The sequence below is a fragment of the Neomonachus schauinslandi genome, chromosome 1 (genome assembly GCF_002201575.2).
Source record: "Neomonachus schauinslandi chromosome 1, ASM220157v2, whole genome shotgun sequence".
NCBI classification, from domain to species: Eukaryota; Metazoa; Chordata; class Mammalia; order Carnivora; family Phocidae; genus Neomonachus; species Neomonachus schauinslandi.
In genome coordinates this window covers 53091129-53103083 of record NC_058403.1, presented here as the reverse complement: position 1 = coordinate 53103083, position 11955 = coordinate 53091129, and the positions used below count along the sequence as shown (strand labels likewise).

The 11955-nt window shown below is 42.2% G+C and overlaps 1 protein-coding gene across 2 annotated transcripts in view; it reads right to left on the bottom strand.

The window, feature by feature from the left end:
- Nucleotides 1-1581: 1581 nt before the first annotated feature.
- The window catches only part of BBX (BBX high mobility group box domain containing), a 99064-nt gene continuing 88690 nt past the window's right edge, over nt 1582-11955 (bottom strand). For both annotated transcript variants that reach the window (XM_044914041.1, XM_021692309.2), the window contains 3 exons: nt 11460-11657; nt 9054-9240; nt 1582-4853 (listed from right to left, as the gene is read on the bottom strand). In XM_044914041.1, the coding sequence (XP_044769976.1) occupies nt 4766-4853; nt 9054-9240; nt 11460-11657 (473 nt within the window). In that variant the 3' untranslated portion in view covers nt 1582-4765. The remainder of the gene's footprint in view (nt 4854-9053; nt 9241-11459; nt 11658-11955) is intronic.

Here is an 11955-nt window from a genome sequence, read left to right as displayed (position 1 = left end):
AACAGATGGAGGTGTATCAGGGGAGTCAAACAGATTTGTCTTGTTATTCATTATTTTGTCACTTCTTTCATCTGAGATGTAAAGAAAATAGTGTCCCCAGTGAACAGGACAAGGTGTTTTAATATGGAGTATAATAAACTTAGCTATCATTTCCACACTAAAGCAAAGCAGTCCATCAAACCCTGAATACTTCACCAGACATACCTGGTAAGATAAACTGAACAACTGTTTCTTATTATAAGTACGATGTTAGTCAATCTAAATAAGATAATTAAAAAAAAAAATCCCAAAACTCAAATAAAAACAAAATCCAAATCTAGTTCTTTGGGAATGCTTGTATAAATAAAAGCAACAGCTAATTAACAATTAGTACACTCTGTGTAAGGTGCAAAACAAGGTCCTATGTGGGGAAAGCTAAAATTTAATTTCCACCTAGCAGTCACTCTGAATACTTTATAGGTCAGACGTAGTAACGACATTTGCCTCTACTGCCCATTTTCAGCAATACATTGTTCTCTCTGGAGAAGGCGGTCTGGGAAGTCACAACACTGCAGTGGGAAACAGTGGCACTGAAGGGAGGAGCAAGGAAGGACAAAGCTCGCCAACAGGACTTACTGAAAAGAACTTTCGAAGCTGAGGTCGCCCGTTAGGATTGGCCTCACGTGAGGGCTCGAGGGAGCAGTGCAATCAAAGGCGAGTCTCTTCAACAGCATCACGGACACCTCGACTCCCCCTTTACAAAGGGGCGGTTCCAGGCCTTGCTGGACTTCCTTCCTTCTCCCCAGCGAGGCGGTGGCGCTTCCCTTCTGCTGTGTGGTCGCCGGCCGCCGGCCTCCAGAACGCTTGGAATTCATACAGTAGTTCAGCAGGCAGCACGGTCCCACTGCTTCACATTAATGCCAAACGCCAAACTTGGAACAGAGTTACTGGACACCCTCCTTCCCTCCCCCCACCCCCACCCCGAACAAACAAAACATGTCATTCAGTTTCCGGCTTACTCCTGGTTCACTGTATCAATTTATAATTTGCTTGAGATTTTACAGAGGTGCAAACTTTTCCATACGATGAGCCAAAGACCGCAGAGTGCAAACAAAATTTTCTAGGACTTAGGCAGAGTAGCATCTGACTGGATAACAAAGTGACAGGGAATAAACCTGTTGGAATATAAATAACCAGACCAGTTCAGATGCTCCTTTTTGTTCAGAGTGTTCCACCATTTTTTGTTTCTTTTTCTCCAGCAGTTTTAACGGCAGGAACTAGAATCAGTGATAATGTGGGAATGATTTCAGCATGGCTTTGAGCTGGCATTGGTAGAAAGCTCGTCTGACAGAACTCAATGAACACAGTTCTGGTATTTGTGGGGAAAAGACCGTCAGAATCACAACAGTATGACTTATCCTTATAAAAGGGCTTTGACAAATTACGTTTTGATCCAGAATCTGGGAACTAACCTAATTTGGGGATAAGAACCTGTATCATCAATGTGGCTGGGGGACATTTTTCCTTTTCCTGATCTCATTACAGTTATTCAAAGGAATAAAAACTTAAGAAGGATGTCTTACAGTATTTTTCTTCTTTCACTCAGCTTCGTAGAGCTGCAGCTTCAGTTACTATAATATACTCTACACACTTCAAAATTACATAGGAAAATACCCAGAATAACTAAATAAATAAAAGGCTAAAGAAACTGGAACAGTACTGCGTCTCCATCTGAGACGAAATCATCCACTTCGGCATCACAGAGAAGGGCTAGGACAATTTTTTTCAAAAGATTTATATACAGGTTTGAATCCAGAAATTAAGGTTAAAAGCATAAATATCGATAATTTCAACTAGATTCAGAATGGTTTTTCAGAAAGATATGATACAACAATTTAGAATAAAACAAAGCAGAAAAGCATCATATTTTGGTTTGCTTGAGATATACATAAGGTGCAACAACTTTTTCTCTTGAGGATGCTTGTGGGACAAATGTTAGTGTCGATGGTGTTTGCTGGCAGATTAAAGTACACACCATAGCAATATGATTTTCCAAAATATAAAAGAATGAGAGAAATGAAATGAAAATGATAGATGGGGGGGGCACTACAAGTTGGTCTGAAATATTTGTGCTAACAAATGTTGTTACCTGAAAATACCAACACCCCTCTCCAGCGGATTCAGGGCATGAGAAAAGCACTATTATTGAAATCAAGACTTCACTCAGAGAGACAAGGCGAGTGTCTAAAGGACTATAAAGCTTTGCAGGATTTCTGCTACTCTCAGTGCCTAACCGCTTAAAAATTAAGCATTTCTACAAAAAGGTTTTTTTTTTTTTAAAGTATCTGAAAACAGTCATATCCAGTAGATTGCCCTCCCGCCCCACCCCTGCCTAAGGGAAAAGCCACTGAGGTTTAGGAAAAGCAGATCAAGTAAGATATTAATCACATAGAAAAAAGTAATCTTTTGTTTTACTTCTTTTTAAAAAAGGTCCCATGAATATACAGCAATCTCTTAAGGAAATCTAGTGAAATGTAACTGGAGGACTGAAGGAGGGTGCTCTGGCAAAAATAGATCTATTCTAACGTGTTCTATAGAATAACAAGTTAGTACCATTGTCAAGGTGCATGTTCTGCACCAAACAATTTTTGTTGTTGGTTTCTTTTTCTTTTGGATTTTTAGCTAATTATAATTTCTAAATCACTGCTAGCAAGTGGTCCAAAAACTCCAACAGCCACCAACACCGGGACCCAGCAATTTTCAAACATTCACTTTGTGTTTTGAAGTTTAGAAAATCTTAATAAAACAGCATCATAGTAAAAATCTTATGCTAAAATCTGGGGCTGCTCACCTGATTTATTTCTATGTGAATAGGGTTAAGCTTTAACCTCTGACTAACCTAGCTTACTATTTCCTTCTTCCTCCATGCCCACAATGATTATGCATTTTTGAGGACACCGTTCCAATGCTCTGCTGCCCTCTTTACCTGCTTTGAAAAAAAAAAAAACAACAACAACAAACAAACCAAATCCCTATATTCTTTTTCAATTCTGTTAGTATGTTGTACATATTTTCCAGCACCGAAACTGAAGTAACATCTACAACTATGGAAAGCTAAACCTAGTCAGTACTAACAGAGTCATTTTTTTTTTTTTTTTGTATGGCTATTAGGTCAAATTACAATTAGAAAAAAAAAATCATCATTACAATTGAGTCAAGTATAAATAAGAAAGCTAGATAAAACCTTGTAAACTGTTACCATGTAGAGATCTAATTCAAAAGCTTTGAACTCGAACTAACGCTATCAAAATTCTGCCAGTTTGAAAACCAATAAAAATTATTGCTGGAATCCAATAATTAAAATTTGGTAGTTTGTGCTGCGATGCGAGAGTGGGGATACACTCTGTGCTATGGACAAATACCCTGTAAAATCGGTAGCCTCCGGCTAATTCTATCACTCTGCATGTGTTGCTAGGAAACAAGACACTGTGAATGTCAGGTGGTTAAGTCAATATGTCGAATGTTCTAATAAGCCAGGTAATCCGCCTGGCACTGGCATGTGTACGGTTGGTTTAATGTCCAAAAGCAACAGAACACAGAAAGGAAACAAACTTGCAGGTGGCTCTATGACTAAGACTCCCACCCTGGTCAAGCATACCTCCCTCATCATTTGTTCCATACCTCCTTCACAACACACAACTCGAAATGGCTCTAGAACCCTGCAGTGGTAATCAGGCTGTGCATAGCGGCTGCTACCCGTCCAGTCTGTTGGGGATGGATGGAAAAGGTCTGTAGCTCAAAGTCCACATGAAGTGAGTGTCTTCAATGTGTTCAGAATAGTGAAGTAATACTAAGGTCACTTCTGAATAATATTTTTCTTTTTTTTTTTTTTTTTTTTTTGTTTGTATGAACGATCCATTGGTCACTTAGACCCCTGTGTAAAAAATAAAAGAATCCTCAAGGCATGAAAACATCAGTATTCTGTAATCTGCAGGACTCTTCCCCTGTCTGGGAAAATATTTGCCACAATGTGCCCCAAGCAAATTCTTCTTGGTCACTCAAGGCTAAGAAAAAAATTCAGCTTGTAAGAATTCTAATTTTTTCTCTTTCTCTCTCTTTTTTTGCCAGCAAACTACCACTCTGGTGGCAAATATATAAAAGTGCAGAATATATGGACCACGAGGCCGAGCATACACCGCTAACAATGGTACATCTGCCTGCCCGTGCTGCTTGGGAGTCTCTGGAACAGGCTTTTTAATATTATTCTACAATATAAATGTAGGTATAACCTATTATATAAACCATCTTAGAACTTAAATCTCCATGTACAAAAAAGACTAAGAATATCTAATAATAACTAGTGCAGTGCGTCAGTTTTTGTTTTTTTGTTTTGTTTTTGTTTTGAAAGAATAACTAGGTAATATACGAAACTAGTTTCACACTCTCTGGTTGGTAAAAGAGATGCTGGATGAGCTACAGTAAAGGCAGCCTCTTACCAAGTTACCACCTATTACCGTCAAAAGCCTTCAATAGAAAGCAAAGCTCCAGGATCATGCCGTTTCTGCTCATTACCAGACAGATAACATCACCCTCAGAGGCTCTGGGTTCCAAGAGAACACACCGGCCCAGGATGCTAACTTCCGCTTCAAGTGAATCTGGGCCGCGCAGGGCAACGAGCACTTGTTCGCAGTCTGTCTTTCCCACCACACGGACTCGCTAGCATCCCTCGGTAAAGACAAGGCTAGGGTAGTAGGTAAAGCACAATGTTTTACAACTAAAGGGCGCTTCACTGGTCAGCGCAGGAAATAAGTACAGGAGCCTGGGGCATTTCTTTTGGCTGTCCGTCGTGCGTGAGCGGAGTTGACCTCTGACCTCTGCAAAACAAGGAGAAGGACAAAAGAAGTCACCCACTGAGAATATGTTATCAGGAGGAGGAGAGGATGATGAGTACCCGGTTAAGAGTTTTCCGGTATCATAATCCCTAAGGCTGACTTGTTACTTAACGCTCTTTCTTATCTCGGTTCCCCTCACATGACTTAAAAACATACTCTGCCCCCAAATAACCACCTCCATTTCGCAGAGGTGGAACCTAAAGTGCCACCAGGTTTGGGGCGACTCCCTGAGAAGCGGGGAACTTTCAGTCAAGGGCCGCGGTTCTAAGACAACATTCTTCCTCTTGATCCACTGATACTAAAATAGGAACCATGCCTTTCCTCGAGCTGCCCAAGGGGAAAACTCTCCTGTACTAACTGATCACCTCCAGGCTCATTTCCTAAGCTATATAATAATCAACCCAATTTAAAATGTAAGGCCAATTAAAACAACGGTCCCTGAGACCAGAGGGCCTGTGACTCCAACACAGATGAAGGAAAAGACAAAAGTCTCACAGGCACATGGCGAGCATGTGCTCAGGGAAGGCGGCAAGGAGACACTGGCTTTGGAGTGTGTGTAAATCGGGGCGGCGTGGGCCAAATCAACACATGCGGGAGAGGGGACTCCAGACACGACCAGCAAGTTCACAGAAATACCCATCATTTGGATTGGAACTACACCAGACTGACCTGATTTCTCATTTGGCTTTTGGTAAGTGAGTAGGAAAAAATTTACTTCACCGTTATAAGGAAACCCTTCACACTCTTGGTAATTTCTATAGAGCTTCTCATTCTAAAAAGACGGATGGGGCACCTCCCTGACATTTCCCAGCAGGCCTCCCAAAGACCAGATGCCATCCACTCGCGGCTCTGGCCTACCGTGGTCTGCACAGCAGAAATCGTTGGCTTCTGGTGGCTTGACCTTTTCAACACCGTATCTTCGTAGAACAAAAGGAGCTACTTAAAAATTCAAATTGTATCTTTTTCATTGCTACACCCAAGTTTCTTTCTCTTGATGCACATACACACAAATAGTGTTGATAAATTACAACATTTGGGGACTTCAGAATTCAATAATCACTTAGCCTAAGATATTAGGATTTTAGAAAAACAAAACATGTGTTATAATCAAACCTCTGGATTAATCTGTTCATTCATGTGGGGATGCTGTAAGCACCAACTGTTCAATATGTTCAACTCTTTGTTCAAGAAAGATGAAATTCAAAGGCTGTTTTTTTTTTTACCTTTAAGATTGAATCTGTAACAATATTACAACAGCTGAAAAGAATTTTAGTAAGTAGTGAAAAAGGAAACATTAAGAAGAAAAAAGAAAAGTGAAAGCTGGGAAAGTACAGTATACAAAAAAGAGCAACAGGGACAGAGAGAGATGGGGTGGAAGCCAGCTGAGTCCAAGGAAAGAGCAAAGAAGGCGGGAGCCTGACGTGGCTCAAGCTGACTGACGGCACAGGCCCCGGTTGGTGGAAGCGGCAGCGAGAGGCGTCATGACGTCCCCACACATGACAGATGGCTGCTCAAGCAGCAAGCTCGCGGGAGCAAAGGTAAAGACCCCGGAGTTCAAAGATCTTAGTGCAAAGCTGAACTCAGTTTGGCTGTGCATTCTTGGCAAGTTAATCGTCTGCAACATCGTTAAAAAGATATCAAAAAGACACCCCCCCCCGCCCCGGCAGGGCTGATTTTAGGACTAAATTTAATGAGCTTTCCCTCATGAAACCCCTAGTAAATAAACAGGCTCTCCACAAAGGTTTATTCCAACTTCGTATTTACTGCATCTTGCAAAACTGCCTAGGTTGGGTTTCTGAACTTAATGTTAGGATTTCTCATGGCAAGAATGCAGTATATTTCGGGGCGCCTGGGTGGCTCAGTCGTTAAGCATCTGCCTTCAGCTCAGGTCATGATCCCAGGATCGAGCCCCACATCGGGCACCCTGCTCCGCGGGAGGCCTGCTTCTCCCTCTCCACTCCCTCTGCTTGTGTTCCCTCTCTAGCTGTCTCTCTCTGTGTCAAATAAATAAATAAAATCTTTAAAAAAAAAAAAGAATGCAGTATATTTCTACCCCTAACTCTGTTGATCACCCTCTAAATTATGAACCTGGGTCGTGCCTAAGCAGTCATTAATTGCTGTGCAACCCAGGTAAAATTACATGAGGCCTATAGGTAGAGGGTAGTCTGGTAGCTCTAACAGGTAAGGGCTAAAATTACAACTAAGATTCTTCAGGGGGATCTGTTTTTCTAGAAATTAAGAACACTAACCATCTGTGTAACTGACAGTAAGATTCTAGTATGCAATCCTGTTCCTTCTAATGGGAGGTTTTAAAGACAAGAACCTTTGCCCACACCATTTTCTCTGGGCCTGCTGGTGAACTTAGGTGGGCATGCTTCAAGAACACATCATTTACTCATCTACCCATTCATTTGTTCATTCATCCACTGGTGTACCAAGAGCTAGGGAAGCCGGGGACAGGAGGATTAAAACCAGTGCCCTGCTTTCAAAATATACTGGGAAGAGACAGATATATCAATGAATAATTACAACCCAGTGTGGCAGCTGGTCTGGGAGCGTACGCACAGGGACTTCAGGAGGAAGACCGAGACCAGAGACGGAAGGAGGGGCAGCAGTTTGCCCGAGAGGGGGGTGTACAAAGCCAAGAGCCTGGCTTAGCTAGGTGGCAGCAGGTGATGCCATGGGATGGCAGGGGAGCGAGGATGGGGTGGTGGAGAGGAGAATGGCAAGCTTTGCTGCTGTTGCAAGCCGGCAGTCCCGGGAGGTTGCTTAGCAGAGCCAGGGTGTGACCACAGTCATGTTCAGAGGGCAATGCCGGCAGCAGCAAGGGGCCTGCGTGATAGACTTTTCTGAGCCCTGAATTATGATCCCCTCTGACTTCTTACATTGCCTCTTATTTCCAATATTTATGGGGCACTTAGGAAGATGCAGGCATACAGTTCGTCTTCTTGCATGCGTAGAAGTCTGTCCTCTGTATTCGACTGTAAAACCCCACGAGTGGAGAACTGTGTGTTCTCTCCTTCAGAGACGTGAACAGGTTTTAACAATGTCTGTGAGCATTCACTTGGTATTAGGCACTTGCAGTATACGCAAGAAAAGGAATTTGACTTCTTGGAACTATCTAGAGGCGATTTGTGAGGAAGCTCTAGAACTGTAATATGACAGGTAAAGAGCAAGAAGCAAACAAAGCTTATGTCAGGGCCTCCTAAACATGGATGTGGAAAAGGGGAGTGAAGCCCAATGGGTGGGTATGGAAGTTGTGCTAGATCTAAAACTCCCATACTGAAGACTGAAAGTCTGGCAAAGTGGCTCATCTGTGTGTAAGCCACCCTGAATAAAAGTATGAAATACCCGAATTTACAAATGGCTTTTCTGCCTTCCCAAAGGGTCCATTAAATAGCAGAATACCCAGTTATACACTTAGAACTTAATATACTTTCTGTGAGGCTTTCCTGAGTTCAAAAGGCCTTCAGATCTATGATCCCATATGATCGTTACAGCTTTGTGATTCTTTGGGTATATCATTATGCTCACTGGAAGATGACAAAACCAAGGCCGGGAGAAATATATGACTTTTTAGCAAACAGACAAAGACAAATCCAGGCCTCCTGCCCTCCAGGACTCAGGTGACAAAAGGCTTCTTCCTGACCACCTTGCAGGAGCATCACCACCACGACCAGTACCATCCTCAAGGGGCGTTTCCTATGTGCCAGTGCCGGGGCATTAGCTCATTCCACGGAACACCTCTATGAAATGAGTGCCACCTACACCCATTTCACAGAAGAAAAACTGAAGGGTAGAGAGGTCAGTGACCCATCTTGCTCAAGAACTTGCAGTTTGCAGATGATGGATGCAGGACTCAAACCGAGGACTGAGGCCTGACCTCGAAGCACACACTTAATGATTAGATAATACTGCTTCTCTGCTCTCCCAGGCTTTTTATGGAAATGAAGTTTAGCCACAGAATAACAGATTCAAAATGCGGTACTTGGCTGAGTCTATTTTCCTATATTAACCCACACTGCTAATTACGACATGACTTGCTCTCGAACCAAGTCTCGTGAACCGCCACTCATCGAGTCAGAAAGTAGGACTCGGCTTCCATGTGGCTCTACCCCTACTCCACACAACGGGGTTAGGCTGACCAGGAGCCCCGACATCCTGGCGGAGCACACCGCTCACCTGTGCACATTTTCCATGGCGGCCACTTCTGCCAGCGCAGCGAGACTGAAGAACGCAGACACGGCTGGCATCTCCGGAGTGCTGCTCCGCGTCTCCGCGGCCTCGGGGTTGTGGCAGCCTTCGTCATGGCAGCCTGTCTCGGTCACTTTTGGGAGAATCCTCTGCAGCTGCTCCTTTGGTTTGTCATCTGTGGCAAAAGGGAAATTCATCACGAGAGAATCACTGTGTTCTCTCCAGAGAAGGGACACCGAGGAAACTCGGTGCCAGACCATGTGAAATGAGCTACTATTCTTTGTTCACTTGTCATCCACCGAATACGAAGGCTTTTACGGATTCTCTTCTCCCATGGTAATAACACTCTTTTATCAAGCTCAATTGCAACTACGGACAGTGTTATGCCCTGAAACTAAGTGGAAGAGAAGCTGTGTTTTATCCAAGGTCAAAGAATAGGTTAGTCTCAGAGTTAAGAGGGAGAAATGGGCTTTGACCAAAATAAAACTGATGGGACTTTTGCGAGGGGGCCTGTGGATGCTCTAAAAGGCCCCTAAAAGCCCAACTGAGCAAACATTTCTGATGAAGCTGTAGGATGCCCTGCTATGGCAAGTTGAACATTTGGTTTGCTGTGACACCAACATTTAGGATGGCCTAAACTAATCCCAAAGATATCAGTCAATCCCAGTGAGATCCCAAGTTGTTATTCCTGTTCTGAAGACCCACTGGAAGGAAGACAAAAGGCCCTCTGCTATTTACGAAGAGGTGCTAAAATGCTATGAAAATATCGTGTTGGAAATGAGTATACTTTCCTTATTACGTAGCCATTATAGAGGAGGAGGAATCTTTATCATGGCTTTTAAAACATTTTGAATATAAAAAGCAATTGATAAAGGCTGTAAATGTCATATATTAGAACATGAGAGCGCTATGTGCTTTTCTAAATGAAGGTAATATTTCTAAGATCTTTCACTCTTTCTATAAGTGAAAATGAGGCTATAACAATTTATGAAATCAAAATCACAGAACAGAACTCAGAGTGAAAAGGGAAGGAGCAGAGGGGCCTGCTGGACTACATATCAGGAAAACTAGATTCTAGTCCTCATCCTACTTCTACCTAGTAGGTCAATGTATTAAAAATGAAACCCTACCTCTTTGAGCTTTATCTCTCATATAACAGGGTAAAATGGGGGTATTTAATATGCTTTACTGTTCTAACAATGTACACATGCTACACACAAAATGTGTACAAAATTCACTAATTGTCTTCCTATTCTATCTCAGCAATGAATCTTTATTTGCAATTAAATTAACCTAAATCAGGTATTTATAAATACTACACTCAAAACACACTCATTTAAATATTGTTTTTGTTTTATTAATTTATTTTTTCATTATGATAAGTGTACTCTTTTATACGCATCACCTATGTAACTCGTCCCCCCCCCCCACCTCCCCTCTGGGAACCATCAGTTCATTCTCTATAGTTAAGATTCTGTTTCTTGGTTTTTTTTGTCTTTCACTCTTTTTTTCCCCTTTGCTCTGAACACTTTTTTTCTATTTATATAGGTCATTATGGACCTGTGACCTTTTTATGGAAACTGGATTAGGGCAGGGGGAGGGACACTTCAAAGCTGAGGGACTGAGATGCTGGGGGTGCTGGAAGGTAGAAAGGCAACAATAGCTAAAACCACTAATGCTTAGTTGGTGTAGCACCCCAAGATCTGAGGAGGATATTCAGTGGCACTCTCTGACCCCACTCCTTAACTTGAGCCTCTCGGGCAATTCTACTGCTATGAAAGCCACCAGGAACAGCAAACAGACCACAGGCCATGACTGAAAATGGAGAAATTCACTGTAAGTTAAGATTTGGCTAAAGATCAGCTCAGAGAACTCAAGAAATCCAAAAGCCTTCTCAGGCTCCCTCAGTGGAGAGAATCAACTTATTAGAAAGTGCTGGATGTTTTCTAAGGTTCCTTAATACACTGGTTTTAAATACTTGATAATATGGTTTGTAGTGACTTGAACAGTGAACCATGAAGAAACACTGATTCATCTAGTATTTTTAAAAGTCTAGGATCTCCGGGAATTTACTTAATGAAGACTGCTTTTGTGCATGCTGAGAAAGAGATGGAGAAACACAGAGTCCTAAAAATTACCTTTCCTTTCTAAGAATGCTCTTGGAAAAAGAGCTATGATTTTAACACGTATACATTTGGTACATTTGGGAGCCTGTGGAAATCTAGTTCTCAAGGAGATCCAGAGAAAGAAAATGTTCCTGTGGCCAAACCCACAGAGCAGACCCATTTTTCAATGAGGACCCAAAGCTGGCTTATAGTCATTTGCTGTCCAATGTGGCCATAACAGTCATCACCTTGCTCTGGTTCTCTCTCATCTAAAGCTTCCTCTTCTTACCCAAAGTACCTCCTGCTGGTGATACCCGGCCATCTGCTGTTCTGACAAGGTGGGTGATCTTGGTTTTTCTTGCTTTTCTCTTTTGGCTGCCCACCAAGGGTTCTTGTGTTGTTGTTGGCTCTGGAGTGTTGGGAATGGATAGGGCATTTTTAACCTTATGAGCAGGCTCTGTGGTGTTCTTGTCTTCTGAAAATATGGCTGAAATAGGACAGATCATATATAGTTACACACAAAAGCATAAGACATCACATTGGTCTTAGAAAGAATTTCTCAATGCCTGACCCATCTGAATGGAGAACGGAGATTTAGAGTTTTCAAAGCACTGATGGGAAAAAGAAAGAAAATGCTGCCCATAATTTTAAACAAATATATTTATTTTAATCTGTTTTGATAAATTAGGTACAGAGAATTCAGATGCCCTCTCTCTCTTTTAACAGAACACTGAAACAAAAGGCCATCGGAGTAACATTTTCTAAGTGTTTGGATCTTGCAGGTT